General features: G+C 45.5%; 1 protein-coding gene across 2 annotated transcripts in view; it reads right to left on the bottom strand.

The window, feature by feature from the left end:
* ASAH2 (N-acylsphingosine amidohydrolase 2) overlaps positions 1-18,131 on the bottom strand; it is a 323,355-nt gene that overhangs the window by 193,141 nt on the left and 112,083 nt on the right. The window contains exons 9-11 of one of the 2 annotated variants that reach the window (XM_085605430.1): positions 17,135-17,260; positions 15,366-15,452; positions 14,610-14,735 (exon numbers count right to left, since the gene is read on the bottom strand). In XM_085605430.1, coding sequence (XP_085461556.1) covers positions 14,610-14,735; positions 15,366-15,452; positions 17,135-17,260 — 339 coding nt within the window. The remainder of the gene's footprint in view (positions 1-14,609; positions 14,736-15,365; positions 15,453-17,134; positions 17,261-18,131) is intronic. The other variant, XM_085605439.1, reaches the window with a different exon arrangement.

Genomic DNA, 18,131 nt, shown 5'->3' on the forward strand with positions numbered 1-18,131 from the left:
GTACAAGATGCTATAGTTGACCATCCTTGTCGCCTGTAGGGTGGAGGCTAGCCGAATTCCCAGATAGGAGACCGTATCTGTAGACCACTGTAAGGAGTGTCGAACCTGAAGGTCCACCAGCATCTGGGATGGCAAGGAAAGGTTGAGAGCCGTGGACTTGGTGATGAATCCGGACGCCCCCCCCAAAGGATTCCTGCTCCTCCTCGAAGGTGCCCAGGGCCGTTGCGGGGTCCTTCAGGGTGACCAGTACATCGTCGGCATACAAGCAAATGGTATGGGTATCGCTGCCAAAGCGTATGCCCGGGATCCGCGGGTGCTCACGGACTCAGGGGCTCCATGTAGAAGGCAAAGAGCAGGGGCAACAGAGGGCACCCCTGTCGAATGCCTCTGTGGATATGAAAGGGAGTGGACGCATATCCATTCACTCACACCACCACCACAGGGCCACGATAACAGTTGAGGATAAGAGTCCTCATATTGTCCCCCAAGTCAAAACGGATCAGTACCTGCTCCAAGTAGGGCCAGTGTACGCGATCAAATGCCTTTTCAGCATCGATGAACAAGAGCATATAGTCCCCTGGGATACGAGGAGCTTTTTCGATGAGATGGAGCACCCGCTTCGTGTTGTCGCTGGTCTGCCAGTGGGGTATAAACCCCGCCTGGTCAGAGTCGATTAACCCAGGCATATAGGGAGCCAGGCAAGCAGCCAGGATACTGGTATAAATCTTCAGGTTGATATTTAGAAGGGAGATAGGCCGGTATGCCGCACAGATCTTCTTGTCCTTGCCAGACTTGTGGATGACCACAATATCCGCCTCGAGCATGGAAGGAGGTATCGCCCCCGAAGAAGCAAAAGAATTAAAGAGACGTCTGAGGAGAGGGGTAAGCGTGGGGCAGAACTGCTTGTAAAAAGCCGCCGTGAAGCCGTCTGGGCCAGGCGATTTAGCCATTTTTAGGCACGAGATGGCAGAGATTACTTCTTCCGGGCGGATCTCCCTGTCTATGTGATCTGCCTGCGCTTGGGACAAACTGGCTAGAGAAACCTGATTCAGATATGCGTCTATGGCCTACGGATCTAGGTGGTGTGTATCGTACAGCTGTGCGTAAAAGTCGCAAAACGTCTTAGCTTTGGCAGAGTCCTCTGTGTGTGTGCAGCCCGCCTGGTCTGTGATCTCCTGTATCCCATCACGCAGTCGGGATTCCCACAGTTTGTGTGCAAGTAGCCGGTGGCACCTGTCCCCGCCGACATTAAGAGAGTGGCGCAGGTGTAGTGCCGCGTATTCAGCTTTAACGCTGTCTATGGCAGCTAACTGTACCCTAGCTCTCTTCAACTGGCGCCAGATGCGAGGCACTCCAGTGTGCCCGTCCACGCCCGACCGGGACCAGGGGCCAGAACCTCTGCCCCTTTACTCCCAGATGGCTTTCGCTGCTCTAGCGCGCAGCTCAAACAGTTAAACAGAATCACAGGGCCTAAATGCCCACTCCATTCTTCTTGAGGAGCACCATGACAGTTGTCTACACTGTCATTTTAATCTCCGCCCACCACTCACCCCCCCCGTTGCTCCAGAGGGGAAACTCTATATATTTTTCTTATTAAATTGTCGATCCATGCATAAACATAAGATTGAGATCTTAACGCTGTTAGAAGATTCAGACCCCAAAGTTCTGTTTTTCACAGAGATCCGGCTCACCACAAGCTCCGAGCCAGACATTGTACAATCACTTTACCCGGGATATTCTATCCAGAGGAAAGACAGAAGTACAGGTCCTGGCGATGGTATCGCCATTATTTATAAAGACTACATGACCTGCCGTTAACTGGCCAGCCCAATACTAAACTGTGAGAACACCCATTTCTCTATAGAACTTAACCCTTATTGTTACTTTCTGGCATTCTGATCTATCGTCCGCCAGGGACGACGGGACAATTTTGCAATTCTCTGTTGGAAACAGCTATCAATCTTGCTAGCACTTCTGCTAACTTCACTCTCCTTGGAGATTTTAATTTGCACTTTGATGATCCCACAGCATCAATGGCGAACGAGCTAGCTCATGACCTTAGGGCTTGTCAACTGTCTCAGAAAGTCTCTGAATCCACCCACATTATAGGTCACCTCCTTGACCCTATTTTCTCGAACCTGGAGGAACTAAAAGGGAAAGCCCCCCTCCCCATTCCAGGGTCAGACCACTTTCTAATTTATTTCTCTGGCATCCTCTTTCTCCTCTCTCACACACCCAATCGACACGCATGCATATTCGTCCCTGGCCTAAACACCCCACGGAGCGGTGGACACAAGAACTTGAAAACACCAAACCGAACCTGGATCCTAATCCTGTGGTAGCCAACAAAAGCGTTATGAACTGGATTGAGGGATCACTTAATACGGTACTGCCTAAAAAAGCTATCCACAAGAAAGTGGAACCTGACAAGGCTGCATGGATCTCCCCCACACTATGTAGCCTAAAACAACAATCCGAAAAAACCAGAAAGGATATGGAGGAAAGATTTTTCACCTAGGAAGAAACAAGAATACAGGACAGCCATCGAAATATATAAGGCAGAAATAAAAGGAGCCCAGGCTGCCTATTATGAGGAAAAGATCACATCCGCGCTGAAGTCCTCGAGAGAAACCTTCCTCATAGCTAAAAAGCTCCTTAAAGTTCCCAATCCTCAGTCGGCACCTGATCCTTCGGGACACCGCTGCAACAAACTTGTGGAATACTTCTCTACTAAAGTACAAAACATTCTCAAGCGACTCCCCCAAAGAGATTGTGATGTGATAACTGATCCCATTGATCTGGGTCAGTGCCAAAATGAACATCATTTGGAGACCTATGCCCCGTTGACCCATGAGTCTTTTTTAGCTATTCTTTCCTCAGTTAAATCAGTGTCGCCACTAGACCCTGCACCACCCAATATTTTTAAATTGGTAGTACCCACAATTGCCCCCACTAATAATGGCCTGATTAACGCCTCCCGCGCATCAGGTATAGTCCCCTCTGAATGGAAAAAGGCAATGATAAAAGCATTACTAAAAAACATGCATTTGGATCCTGCGGATCTGGGCAATTACCGTCCAATCTCGCTGCTTCCAGGAATTAACACAATCACCGAGAAACATGTAAATCGCACTCTCTCCGCATTTCTCGAGTCCCACAACCTGCTCCACCCCTCACAAACGGCCTTGCGCCCCCCTCAGGGTACAGAGACCGCTTTATTAGCAGTTGTGGAAGAATTGAGAAAGATCCTGGATGCAGGAGGATCCAATGCCATAATCCTCCTCGACCTGAGCGCAGCCTTTGACACGGTGAACCACCAAACCTTGATTCACCGTCTCAGGAGCGTTGGTGTAACCGAAACGGCCTTACTATGGCTCCAATCTTTTTTAGAAGATAGACTTGTCCAGGTTTTTGAAGGCGACACCTGCTCAAAACCCATCCGCCTTCAGTGTGGAGTCCCCCAGGGCTCATCCCTGAGTCCTACTCTTTTTAATGTCTATATGTCTCCATTGGCGGATATTACCTCCCCCGTTGGGATTCATATAGTAACTTTTGCTGACGACACACAGCTGGTTGTCGCACTGAACCAGATTGACCAGACGCCCACTGATCACCATTCCTGCCTTGAAGAAGTGGCCAAATGGATGAGCTTATCCCATCTAAAACTTAATGGTGATAAAACCGAATTGTTGCTTCTCGGTAACCATCTAAGCTTCGAATCAAACACCATGTGGCCAGCCTGTATGGGGCCAGCACCATCCCTAAAAACAGAGTTCAAAAGTCTAGGTATCTGGTTAGACCAAGACCTGTCATTCAAAACCCAAGCTAGGAAGACGGCAGCATCTTGTTATGGGCTGTTAAGAATGATACGTAAAGTGCTTCGTCTCCTACCCAGTCAAGCCAAAAAACTGCTGGTCCAATCTCTAATTCTGTCTCGGATAGATTATGGCAATGCCCTCTATTTGGGTGCCCCAAGCTCAGCTGTCACGAAACTGCAGATCGTGCAGAATTCCGCTGCAAGACTCCTTATGGGGACCCACAACCGGTGCAAGAAAGAATACATTTCAAGGCCTTAAGTCTCTGGGAGGGAGCGGGCCACCTATTATCAAAAATGTGATCCGCCCTTACAAGACCAACAGAAGACAACGCTCAGATGAGCTTCACCTAGCAGTAATACCCAAGATCAAGCAGGCCAGAAGTGGAGGATGGCTCTTTTCATACAACACCACCAAACTCTGGAACGCCCTCCCGCTGGACCTCAGTAAAGAACCCAACCACTTCACACTCCGAAAATATCTGGCTCTTTCCGTAGAGGCTTACTCCAACTCTAATTACTGTCACAGCACTTGGATGCCTCCGGGTAGCCATGCGCTTTATAAATACCATTTTCATTTCATTTCATTTCACTGATTAATGCTATGTAATTACGTAGATAATCATTTAAGGGTATTGCATGTGGGTTCTGTTCGCACCCATTTTTTTCTCTGTTTTTCTTTTTACTAGGTTCATCTTGAACCCAAAGCCCTGATTAATTTTCATTGTCTGTGGGGGAGCAATTTTATAAAGAAGAACGCAATGTATCTCTGACTGCAGTATGTCATATAATGGAAGCAACAAACACGAGAACACAACAAAATGTTCTCGAGAAATTCTATATTCGAGAATGTGCAAAAATTAGAAAAACATACTGGACGTGGTATCAAACCCAGGCCCGAAGGATGATAAATACTTATTAAAACAGACACAAAAAGTCCAACAATTTCTCAAAAAGAAGGAATTGGAAGTATGTGTTTTTAAAATGGAAACCATCATTAAATAATAAAATTAACAGTTTCGACTTGAAATAGTTAGTGTGTTTTCTAACACAAAGTTAACAAATATTTGCAATGCAATAGGTCTCGCATTTAAGCGAGTTTGAGCTATTCACATTACAAATAACAATGCCTTTTATTTTTGTTTTTGGTTTTAAAACTTAAATAAAAGGCATTGTGATTTACAATGCCAATAGCTTAAACTCGCGTAAATGCAAGACCTATTGCATTGCAAATGCTTGTTTATCTTAATGGTACTCCTACCGCATAACAACATAATTTGTGAACATATTAGCCATATACATATAGATTTCTTAATAGAAGAGTTTTTCAAAATATTTTTCAGTTACATATATACAAAACCAAAACACATAATATCGTACATTAAGATACACAATTTTTACATTGTTTATCTCCTTTTGATCGACACCAATAGATTTTTGTACACTCCCCATACCTCAATTCCCTCACTCCTTCAATCACCAAACAAGCACATTCTCACTTCAGCCACATTGAGGACCCCTAAAGATACGGGGGCCCCCTTGCACAACAGGGACCTTCGTTAGGCCAATACACCAAATATCGACACTAAAATAGTTTATTGAACAAGCTTTTCTGAGCCCAACCACTAGACTGTGGTATAACACTCAGAATAGGTTTATCACGGAGCGCTATTTTTATATCTATTTAACAATATTGGCAACCTCCCTTCCCTTACACCTACTTCACAGGTGCCTATCTGAGCAGACCAAACAACTAACTGCCTGGGCCCAACGTCTTTTTTTCCGGCAATCTGATGTAAGCGCTCGATACTAGTAGAAAACTGCAAGGCGCACAAGCTGTTGAATTGTTGGGAAAGAGAAGAGTCCCTCGGAAAATAATGGAAATGGACCATGCGATGACCACAGGAGTTCGGAGATATGCAAATAATCAGTAAGTAGTTACCAACGGACTTCTAAGAGCAGGGACAACACCGGCCCCTTTTAGAGACTTCAGTTTTTAGTTTTAAAAAGTGTGCCTTGAAGCTGATGATAGCAACGCTCAGTGCTGTATTAAAATAAGCATTAACCTTGGTGCTTTGAAAAAACAATGTTCAAAACATTCAAGCTCCCAACGAAACCTAGCTAATTAATCCTCAGCCCGCCAACATGTCGCATCCAAAGGGCATGTGTCAGATGAAAAGTAACCACCCAGTAGAAAAAATGCACATACAAACTCCGCGATCTTAGACGTGGCTCAAACACTGCTTTTATGTCAATGAAAGAGAATGGTTTAGAAAATGGTTAAATAAATGAATACATAAATAATAAATAAAACAAACATTTGGGCGCGGATGCGGCCTAACGGCTAGAGCGGTCGAACTCGGAAAACGGGTTCGAGTCCGGCAGGGACGCTCAACTCAACATCCCGAGATTCTAAGCAAATCTTCCTAATAAAAAATGATTGTGTGTCTGTAAAGCGCTTTGATACCCTCGGGTCGAGTATGCGCTATATAAAACAAAAACAAAACAAAAAAAATGTATTCCAAGGACTGGTCTCTGCATCTTCACTGTTCGCAGCGTAAGGGGCCATGGTAAGCCCAACTTTCAGGGACAAAAAGACATGTTTTAATACTCATACAACTAAGTTGCTAAGCACAGTTGTATTTTAACACTTTTATTGTTTTTCTCGTGTCCACAGCTGGATCACGTTATAATGACTTAAAAGATATTTTTTTTCAAACACTTTGCTCCATTGCATGTTAGCTATTCCAACAAGCGCTCACCATTGCGGAAAGGCAGCCGCTTATTTATATTTGCATTGCGCTTTCACTTTAAGTGAAATCGCGATGTAAAAATAAACATGCGGCTGCCTTTAACATAGATGAGTGAAATAAAATAGTGCTCACCCACCAGATAAAGCTCACCGTGTAATCTCTGCAAGTACACAATCGAGTCTGGATGGCCCGTCGCAGAAGGAGACAGGCCGGTACCAAAAAAGCCTCACTTTCAATCGGAGGCCAGCGTTTTCCATAAAGGATGACGCCAGCCAATGGGATTGATGGGCGGGGCTTCAAGTCCCCTTCTGAAATCATCTCGATGACAATAAGCCTCGCAGAGCGAGGAGCGCATGCGCGCTCCAGCGCTAGGTCTGCGAGACCTAAAAACGGGTCATTGATGGCAGACAATGAAATGTACAACAGACAAAGAAAAGATTCATGGTGGAAAGGGCCATGGGAAAGGTTTGGCAGGGGAAATCCCAAGGTGGGGGATCGGGGGGGCAAAAAGTAAAAAGCAATCGAGATCGGGACAAATGTTCCCTTTAGGTAAAGATAAAGGTGTCTAGGTAAAAGAGATTTGGAGTAAGGGCTGCAGGAAAAAGCAAGTCAAATATGATATGGGAAGGTCGCCATAAAGGGGTTTGGCAGTGCACCTCTCAAACAAAGGTGAAAAGAAAAAAAAACAAAGGTGAGAGGGGAGCAGGTGACAGGAAAGCAGACAGAGGAGGTCAGAGAAGTGTGAGAGGATGTAGGGGCAAGAGGAAAGAGTAGAAAAGGGGGAAGTGCAGGTCCAGAGAGTCACACTCCACCCTTTATTGAAGAGGTGGATATTAGTGCATTGGGTCAGTGGGGAAAATATTGCATTGATCCTAAAATAAAAACAAACGTGTACTATGCGATTTGTAGATGAAAGGTTTTTACTGAACTGATTCAAACATTTTGTGAGTGGAATTTTTCTTTGAAATATCGCAGTAAACAGGTTAAGTGAAACTGAATCTCAAAATAGTATTTTACTCGTTTGTTTTGCTAGAGAGCACAGACAACCACCTTTCCCTTTCCAAAGATGTGTCTCCCTTGTGGAGTCTGAGGCGCCATACCTATTTCTAAGAAGTTCCTCTCAAAGACATTGTTTAGTCCATGCAGCAGCCATCAGCGGGATGAGGGACGTAATGCAGACCCCTCCATAATTCTGTAGCACGGGCCCCAACTCTCCAGAGGGCCCCCAACCCTTCAAGGACGCACCCCATTAAGCTGATGGCTAATTAATATCTCCGAGGTATAAGCGACTCAGGGGCCCGTCATCACATTCTATGGGGGTGGTGTAATTTTGTGTTACACCACTGACCAGGACCATAGGAAAGCTGTTACTCCGATGCAAAGGTAGCTCACATATCTGACCATAATACGAGACCCTGAATCTATTTGCTTTTTACAGTGATGTAGCATTTTAAGAGCCCTTGCTTAAAAATATATATATATATAATATATATATATATATATATATATATATATATATATATATATATATATATATATATATATCCAAGAAAAAGCACCCAACTTGGAGAGCCAGCATGCGTTGTATCAATTCTTTATTCTGTCTGGCAGCCCCGCTAGACAAACTTCCATTGCACAGCATTTATCTCGCCGACATTTTCCTTACGCGTTTCGGGCGTCCTCGCGCCCTTGCTCACAGGTGTTGGCAATGAGGACAGGCAGCATACCGCAACTCTTTATACCAAGCATTCTCTGTGCCATAGTGGGCGTGTCCTGCAAGGTGCATGCTGGAATACTGAGTTCATGTACTGCAATTAGTTGTTGAAAGCGGCCGCCAAAGACCCCATGTGGAATTCTAACCCCAGTGGGTTGCTGTGGCAAAGGGGGCTTGTTGCAAGACTGATGTCCAGACAGTGGATACAGCGCTCCGTGTTGCGCTGTTAAAATAACTGCGCTCGGACCCGCACATCCGCGGCAGGGCTCTCCGCGACCCGGGTAAGGCCGCAATTAATATCCAAGAAAAAGCACCCAACTTGGAGAGCCAGCATGCGTTGTATCAATTCTTTATTCTGTCAGGCAGCCCCGCTAGACAAACTTCCATTGCACAGCATTTATCTCGCCGACATTTTCCTTACGCGTTTCGGGCGTCCTCGCGCCCTTGCTCACAGGTGTTGGCAATGAGGACAGGCAGCATACCGCAACTCTTTATACCAAGCATTCTCTGTGCCATAGTGGGCGTGTCCTGCAAGGTGCATGCTGGAATACTGAGTTCATGTACTGCAATTAGTTGTTGAAAGCGGCCGCCAAAGACCCCATGTGGAATTCTAACCCCAGTGGGTTGCTGTGGCAAAGGGGGCTTGTTGCAAGACTGATGTCCAGACAGTGGATACAGCGCTCCGTGTTGCGCTGTTAAAATAACTGCGCTCGGACCCGCACATCCGCGGCAGGGCTCTCCGCGACCCGGGTAAGGCCGCAATTAATATCCAAGAAAAAGCACCCAACTTGGAGAGCCAGCATGCGTTGTATCAATTCTTTATTCTGTCAGGCAGCCCCGCTAGACAAACTTCCATTGCACAGCATTTATCTCGCCGACATTTTCCTTACGCGTTTCGGGCGTCCTCGCGCCCTTGCTCACAGGTGTTGGCAATGAGGACAGGCAGCATACCGCAACTCTTTATACCAAGCATTCTCTGTGCCATAGTGGGCGTGTCCTGCAAGGTGCATGCTGGAATACTGAGTTCATGTACTGCAATTAGTTGTTGAAAGCGGCCGCCAAAGACCCCATGTGGAATTCTAACCCCAGTGGGTTGCTGTGGCAAAGGGGGCTTGTTGCAAGACTGATGTCCAGACAGTGGATACAGCGCTCCGTGTTGCGCTGTTAAAATAACTGCGCTCGGACCCGCACATCCGCGGCAGGGCTCTCCGCGACCCGGGTAAGGCCGCAATTAATATCCAAGAAAAAGCACCCAACTTGGAGAGCCAGCATGCGTTGTATCAATTCTTTATTCTGTCAGGCAGCCCCGCTAGACAAACTTCCATTGCACAGCATTTATCTCGCCGACATTTTCCTTACGCGTTTCGGGCGTCCTCGCGCCCTTGCTCACAGGTGTTGGCAATGAGGACAGGCAGCATACCGCAACTCTTTATACCAAGCATTCTCTGTGCCATAGTGGGCGTGTCCTGCAAGGTGCATGCTGGAATACTGAGTTCATGTACTGCAATTAGTTGTTGAAAGCGGCCGCCAAAGACCCCATGTGGAATTCTAACCCCAGTGGGTTGCTGTGGCAAAGGGGGCTTGTTGCAAGACTGATGTCCAGACAGTGGATACAGCGCTCCGTGTTGCGCTGTTAAAATAACTGCGCTCGGACCCGCACATCCGCGGCAGGGCTCTCCGCGACCCGGGTAAGGCCGCAATTAATATCCAAGAAAAAGCACCCAACTTGGAGAGCCAGCATGCGTTGTATCAATTCTTTATTCTGTCAGGCAGCCCCGCTAGACAAACTTCCATTGCACAGCATTTATCTCGCCGACATTTTCCTTACGCGTTTCGGGCGTCCTCGCGCCCTTGCTCACAGGTGTTGGCAATGAGGACAGGCAGCATACCGCAACTCTTTATACCAAGCATTCTCTGTGCCATAGTGGGCGTGTCCTGCAAGGTGCATGCTGGAATACTGAGTTCATGTACTGCAATTAGTTGTTGAAAGCGGCCGCCAAAGACCCCATGTGGAATTCTAACCCCAGTGGGTTGCTGTGGCAAAGGGGGCTTGTTGCAAGACTGATGTCCAGACAGTGGATACAGCGCTCCGTGTTGCGCTGTTAAAATAACTGCGCTCGGACCCGCACATCCGCGGCAGGGCTCTCCGCGACCCGGGTAAGGCCGCAATTAATATCCAAGAAAAAGCACCCAACTTGGAGAGCCAGCATGCGTTGTATCAATTCTTTATTCTGTCAGGCAGCCCCGCGTCCTCGCGCCCTTGCTCACAGGTGTTGGCAATGAGGACAGGCAGCATACCGCAACTCGTGCGGGTCCGAGCGCAGTTATTTTAACAGCGCAACACGGAGCGCTGTATCCACTGTCTGGACATCACAGTCTTGCAACAAGCCCCCTTTGCCACAGCAACCCACTGGGGTTAGAATTCCACATGGGGTCTTTGGCGGCCGCTTTCAACAACTAATTGCAGTACATGAACTCAGTATTCCAGCATGCACCTTGCAGGACACGCCCACTATGGCACAGAGAATGCTTGGTATAAAGAGTTGCGGTATGCTGCCTGTCCTCATTGCCAACACCTGTGAGCAAGGGCGCGAGGACGCCCGAAACACGTAAGGAAAATGTCGGCGAGATAAATGCTGTGCAATGGAAGTTTGTCTAGCGGGGCTGCCTGACAGAATAAAGAATTGATACAACGCATGCTGGCTCTCCAAGTTGGGTGCTTTTTCTTGGATATTAATTGCGGCCTTACCCGGGTCGCGGAGAGCCCTGCCGCGGATGTGCGGGTCCGAGCGCAGTTATTTTAACAGCGCAACACGGAGCGCTGTATCCACTGTCTGGACATCACAGTCTTGCAACAAGCCCCCTTTGCCACAGCAACCCACTGGGGTTAGAATTCCACATGGGGTCTTTGGCGGCCGCTTTCAACAACTAATTGCAGTACATGAACTCAGTATTCCAGCATGCACCTTGCAGGACACGCCCACTATGGCACAGAGAATGCTTGGTATAAAGAGTTGCGGTATGCTGCCTGTCCTCATTGCCAACACCTGTGAGCAAGGGCGCGAGGACGCCCGAAACGCGTAAGGAAAATGTCGGCGAGATAAATGCTGTGCAATGGAAGTTTGTCTAGCGGGGCTGCCTGACAGAATAAAGAATTGATACAACGCATGCTGGCTCTCCAAGTTGGGTGCTTTTTCTTGGATATTAATTGCGGCCTTACCCGGGTCGCGGAGAGCCCTGCCGCGGATGTGCGGGTCCGAGCGCAGTTATTTTAACAGCGCAACACGGAGCGCTGTATCCACTGTCTGGACATCACAGTCTTGCAACAAGCCCCCTTTGCCACAGCAACCCACTGGGGTTAGAATTCCACATGGGGTCTTTGGCGGCCGCTTTCAACAACTAATTGCAGTACATGAACTCAGTATTCCAGCATGCACCTTGCAGGACACGCCCACTATGGCACAGAGAATGCTTGGTATAAAGAGTTGCGGTATGCTGCCTGTCCTCATTGCCAACACCTGTGAGCAAGGGCGCGAGGACGCCCGAAACGCGTAAGGAAAATGTCGGCGAGATAAATGCTGTGCAATGGAAGTTTGTCTAGCGGGGCTGCCTGACAGAATAAAGAATTGATACAACGCATGCTGGCTCTCCAAGTTGGGTGCTTTTTCTTGGATATTAATTGCGGCCTTACCCGGGTCGCGGAGAGCCCTGCCGCGGATGTGCGGGTCCGAGCGCAGTTATTTTAACAGCGCAACACGGAGCGCTGTATCCACTGTCTGGACATCACAGTCTTGCAACAAGCCCCCTTTGCCACAGCAACCCACTGGGGTTAGAATTCCACATGGGGTCTTTGGCGGCCGCTTTCAACAACTAATTGCAGTACATGAACTCAGTATTCCAGCATGCACCTTGCAGGACACGCCCACTATGGCACAGAGAATGCTTGGTATAAAGAGTTGCGGTATGCTGCCTGTCCTCATTGCCAACACCTGTGAGCAAGGGCGCGAGGACGCCCGAAACGCGTAAGGAAAATGTCGGCGAGATAAATGCTGTGCAATGGAAGTTTGTCTAGCGGGGCTGCCTGACAGAATAAAGAATTGATACAACGCATGCTGGCTCTCCAAGTTGGGTGCTTTTTCTTGGATATTAATTGCGGCCTTACCCGGGTCGCGGAGAGCCCTGCCGCGGATGTGCGGGTCCGAGCGCAGTTATTTTAACAGCGCAACACGGAGCGCTGTATCCACTGTCTGGACATCACAGTCTTGCAACAAGCCCCCTTTGCCACAGCAACCCACTGGGGTTAGAATTCCACATGGGGTCTTTGGCGGCCGCTTTCAACAACTAATTGCAGTACATGAACTCAGTATTCCAGCATGCACCTTGCAGGACACGCCCACTATGGCACAGAGAATGCTTGGTATAAAGAGTTGCGGTATGCTGCCTGTCCTCATTGCCAACACCTGTGAGCAAGGGCGCGAGGACGCCCGAAACGCGTAAGGAAAATGTCGGCGAGATAAATGCTGTGCAATGGAAGTTTGTCTAGCGGGGCTGCCTGACAGAATAAAGAATTGATACAACGCATGCTGGCTCTCCAAGTTGGGTGCTTTTTCTTGGATATATATATATATATATATATATATATATATATATATATATATATATATATATATATATATATATATATATATATATATATATTGTGATCAAGCCCACTAGTTGGGTGAAACGCGTCATCTGCCATGTCGATCAGTGCCAGCAATTAAAAGAAGAATATACTTACACGCAATTGGAGTCCGTGTCCCGTTCTGTAAAACAAGCGGACTAGTGCCGCGTGCGGGTATATTTTCAGTGCTGCTATGTAAGGGTGAATACCAGGTGTACACGCAAATTCAACATTGTTTTAAGTACCAGGACGAATCTAACCTTTGGTTCATAGTCCTTTTAGCCATTTGGACCTTAGCAAGGCTCTGCGGTGGGTCATGCTTACATGCTTAAAACAATGTTGAATTTGCGTGTACACCTGGTATTCACCCTTACATAGCAGCACTGAAAATATACCCGCACGCGGCACTAGTCCGCTTGTTTTGTGTATAGCCAAGTAGGAGGTAGTAAAACCTTTTCTGTGTGCTTGTCTGCAATCTATAAAGTTTCGCCAATTCAAAGGCAATTGCATGCAAGATACCGGGTGTCATATCGAGTGAGAGAAACTCGCATTGTTTGTTTTCTACATTACCATAATAAGTACTTGCAATTATTATCTTGTTTTACACTTTGTTGTACATTGATTATCAAGGTATCATGTATCTACTGATTCACGAGCATGAGTCTGTAACCCGTTCCAAAATGGCTGCTACATTGACAATGTGGACTAGGAAATACGAAAGTACTTCTTTTATGTTTATTTGTATAAATGCACGTTTGGACATAATGCATACATCGTGTGAGCAAGACACTTTTTTGTGTCGAAACGCGTAGCGAGTGTTTATTAAATAACAATTGACCTCCGAGAGTGCGTTTTTCTTGACAAATTGACATTGGATTATCCGGCTCTGGGTTCGCCGGACAGCGCACCACCTGACGAGGGATTGATCCCGGAAGGACCCGATTGTGACTGTTTATATATATATATATGTATATATATATATATATATATATATATATATATATATATATATATATATATATATATATACATATATATATATATATATATATATATATATATATATATATATATATATATATATATATGTGTGCGTACCCAAGCCCTTGGGTCATCTTGAGTTGCGTTTCGTACATGGTTTACTACCTCTGGTCCCTTGTACTGATTTATTCAAATAGGGCCGGCCTTTGCTTCGCTGTACAATACCAATGTGTAGTTCTGTTTCCCCAATGGATGCCAAGAAACAGTCAAAAGTGGAAGAGGTTTAATATGTAGAACCACAACCCTTGGCAGTGTCAGGAGCAACTGCCAACAAATAGAACCTTCCCAACAAACCCCTCCAAACATTCTACTTTCTGTGCAGGAATGTTGATATTTCATACTATGACATCACCAGACAATTATTTTGAAGCACCTGATTTTAGGATAGCGTACAAATGAAAGTGTTCGATCAGACCAGCGTCAGTTTAAGTGTCGAACCAGAAGCCAAGGATCATCTGGATGACTAGAGGTTTCTATTGCTGGAAGAGGCTATTGCAGATGGAGTAACCACACAGTGTTATCTTTTAAATATTTAGTGTTTGCTAGCATTGACCATCCATTGTACCTCTGTGAATGTAGTGATGCAAGATATTCATGAATTGCCAATCAGAGAAGTCTTCTTACTTTATAGCAGTGCAGCTTTGTGTTGATGCGCGAGACAAGGCAAGAGCATCTCATGTGCCTTTTTGGCCCTGCAGGAACCAACATGGCTTCCTCAGAATGGGGAGCCATACTGTCTTTTCTGTGAACCTGAGGAGGGAAGTCATAGAAGGTTAAACACCCGGCAGATTCTGAGTTTGAAATGTAGGGCGTCTTCCTTACAGAGTAGAGAACTGGCCTAATATCTCTTTTGTAAACTCTGGAACATTGACCGATTGATCTGAATTAGGTTGGTTCTACAGATTATTCTTAAGACGCTAAAGTTTAAAGAGAAAATTGAATTTATCTTTGACTTGATTGTGGGGACATCAAATGAGATGTCCAAATTGTTGACCTTATTGACAATAGTGACATGCTAGTTCATTACTTATATGGGTAGCAGTTTGTCCGAGACAGAAAATGGCCATGGTGTTAACTTAAACACTTAAGAATGAATGTTTAACATTTAAATGTTATTGTTAACTACTGTAATTTATGTGAACATTTGTATTATGAATATGCGATGTTATCTGCTTTCATCGATGGATTTGGTCTGATGCGACAATAAAGTGAAGTGAAGATTGCGTACCATACAGTTTTTGTCCATTGATGCTTCAGCCTGCTATACTTGAGAATAATGTGCATTTAGTTACAAAAATAAAGTTTACAAATATCAAATGCTTCAAAATTTGTGAAAGGTATAATACATAAAATTTGAAAAATGGAAAACCTGTAGTTTACCTTTGCTTTTGAATAGACGTTGTGTCCTATTATCTGAGTGCTTTCAAACATGTCCTTTCCAGGCCCCATAGTCATGCACACCTGATTCTATAAATGAAATGGATAAGACATAACACAATTGAAGCAATGTAAAAGTAGTGAAGGAATCTTATTTTTCTTGTTGCCTCTCTCTCACCCCTCTGTCTCTCTCTACATATCCACTGAAAAATGTAATATTATGGTTCCGATTTTCAGTTTCAAAATCATTGAAATTCATCATTTGTTGTGAACCATAACTTGTTCTCCCATTCATGACCGTACACATGATGCACAGAGGACATCAAAAATCACATCATCAATGACGTGTCTGGTGACATCAAATATCACCTCAACAACGGCTTCACTATGGACGACCAGGGGTGGTGCTATTTACCCACACAAGAAAACCTTTATACAAAACACAACATCTCATGGTACAATGATTTAAAATTGGACATAGTCTGCACTCAAAGTGAAACAGTTATAAAATGTGAAATCATATTGTAGTATCGAATTAACTAAGAATGCAAAGACTGCCTTTCATCCAGTTGTTAGAGTAGGGAGGGTGATGTGTGGGAATATTGCCCCACTCAACATGAGGAGGGCTGGATGCATGGCCAGACCAAAGGCAAACTGTTTGTGGCTAAAGGTCATGCTGTACTTATGTCTGTCCAGGGCTGGGAATAGGCACTGTGTCCAACTACCACTGCGCACAGCTGAAGGCCTGCTTTAGGTTATGTACACATAGAGGATAAGAGCTCAAACCACACTGCATTAGGCCTTTGGCCATGCCCCATGTGTTATGACTGAACAGGGGCTCAGCACAGGGCTGCATTGAGTCCTCACTTCACACGACCAAAGGCCATGCGTACAGGTTATGTCCATATGGAGGTCGGCTCAACCCTTATCGCCCCTGGCTAACGACCATGTGCAGTGTGTTCAGCCAATATGGGGAGTGGATCCAGCGCTTGGCCGAAGATGAGGTGATATTTCATAACAATCAATGAATGTCCATGACAGCTCAACATCTGAAAATACCAACTCTAGGGAAAAAACAACTGCATATCCATGGCGATGCCAATGATGACGTTTATCATGAGGTCAAATGTGATGTCACCAGTGATGCAATTAAGGTCATACTCAACCCAGCTGTGCTGGCTTGGGTAAAACATTTTCAATGTCAAACTTTATGACATAACTGTAACTGTATGACTACATATACATATATGGTGTGAGCAAGGCAGGAAGTGCCGAAACGCGTTACAGCGTAACGAAATAAACCAGAAACAAATCATTGATCTTGCCCCTGTGTCGTCGTCCATTTCTTGACTGAAGAAATTGGAGTTGGAGTTGAGATATATATATATATATATATATATATATATATATATATAAATATATATATATATATATATATATATATTTATATATACATACACATATATATATATTACATGAACAACACTACTGGGAAATAATATATATATATAGTTATATATATATATATATATATATATATATATATATGTAATACAGTCATTCATCTTATCACTCGGTTGGAAATCATTATTGGAATGTTCTGTTCTCACGCAAGATTTTTCATGAACAAGGAAGGGCACTGTTATGCACTCCATGAGGTCAGGTCAAGTATTAGTCACGCATAAACAAACCAAAGGTCTGTGCTTTCACAACCACTAATCACTGAAGAAATTCCTTTAGATGCTGAGATAAAATCCCTTGACGTTACTTACCCCACCAATGGGGCACGTGCTAGTGGGGTTATCGCACGAGTCTCCGGTGTTTATGCAGTGCGGGCCATTAGTATTCGGCGACACATCTCCAAGATTTGATGAGGCAAACGCTGCTACGAAGGGACCCTACAATGTTTAGAAAACAAAGAAATGAATTCCGAGTAAAATAATTAGACTTGAATTCTAAAAATGAGAGATGGATATTCTCAGGGATTATTCAAATAAATGTTTCATGTTTTCATTCCTCCGACACTGTATACATGTTCACGAACAAGCCTAGAAAACAGATACAATCTAGGAGGAACAAGTCAAAGAGATACTTTGTGACCTCTGAGTCGAAAAGTCCTGAAGAGGCTGCATGCAGGAGTTTTCAATTCTAATAGGTAGTGATTTACACAGATTAAAGAAACAGCGAAAACAGAGAGAAATAGAACATAGTCATTACAGTGCTTGGGCAGTTGAAGTGATGCTATGGTTTAAAAGGTGGACGAACGTGGTAGCAACAAAGAAGACTGCAATAAAGTCTTGAATTTCTCAAATCAAAACGCTAGGGGGCTTATTAAGACTTCGGTGGCCCGACTGCCGGCCCGCCGAAGCCGCGCATACTATAAAACCGCAATGCCACTGATCTTTAGACCGCCGCATTATGACTGGACTGCCAGGGCGGCAGAGTGCCGGCCGCGGTCTCACACTGTCGGCATGCTTCGGCTCACTGAGTGAGCCTGAAGCCAATGCAGCAGCCCAGCAGCACCTGCACTGTCGTGTGCGCACTGCTGGCATTCAGCATGCCGTGCCTGCCACCCAGTGCACGCACAACAGTGCAGGCGTAGGGGGGCACAACGTGTGCCCCCAGTCACATACCAGAATGGGCAACAATGCACAGGGGGCTTGCTTGGGGGCCCCCTTCTTGCCGTTCTGCCAGCTTTTTCATGGCAGTTCCACCGCCATGAAAAGGCTTACGGAAGGGCAAGTCATAATATGTACAGCGGTGCCAGGC

This window comes from Triturus cristatus, chromosome 1_2 (genome assembly GCF_964204655.1).
Source record: "Triturus cristatus chromosome 1_2, aTriCri1.1, whole genome shotgun sequence".
Lineage (NCBI taxonomy): Eukaryota > Metazoa > Chordata > Amphibia > Caudata > Salamandridae > Triturus > Triturus cristatus.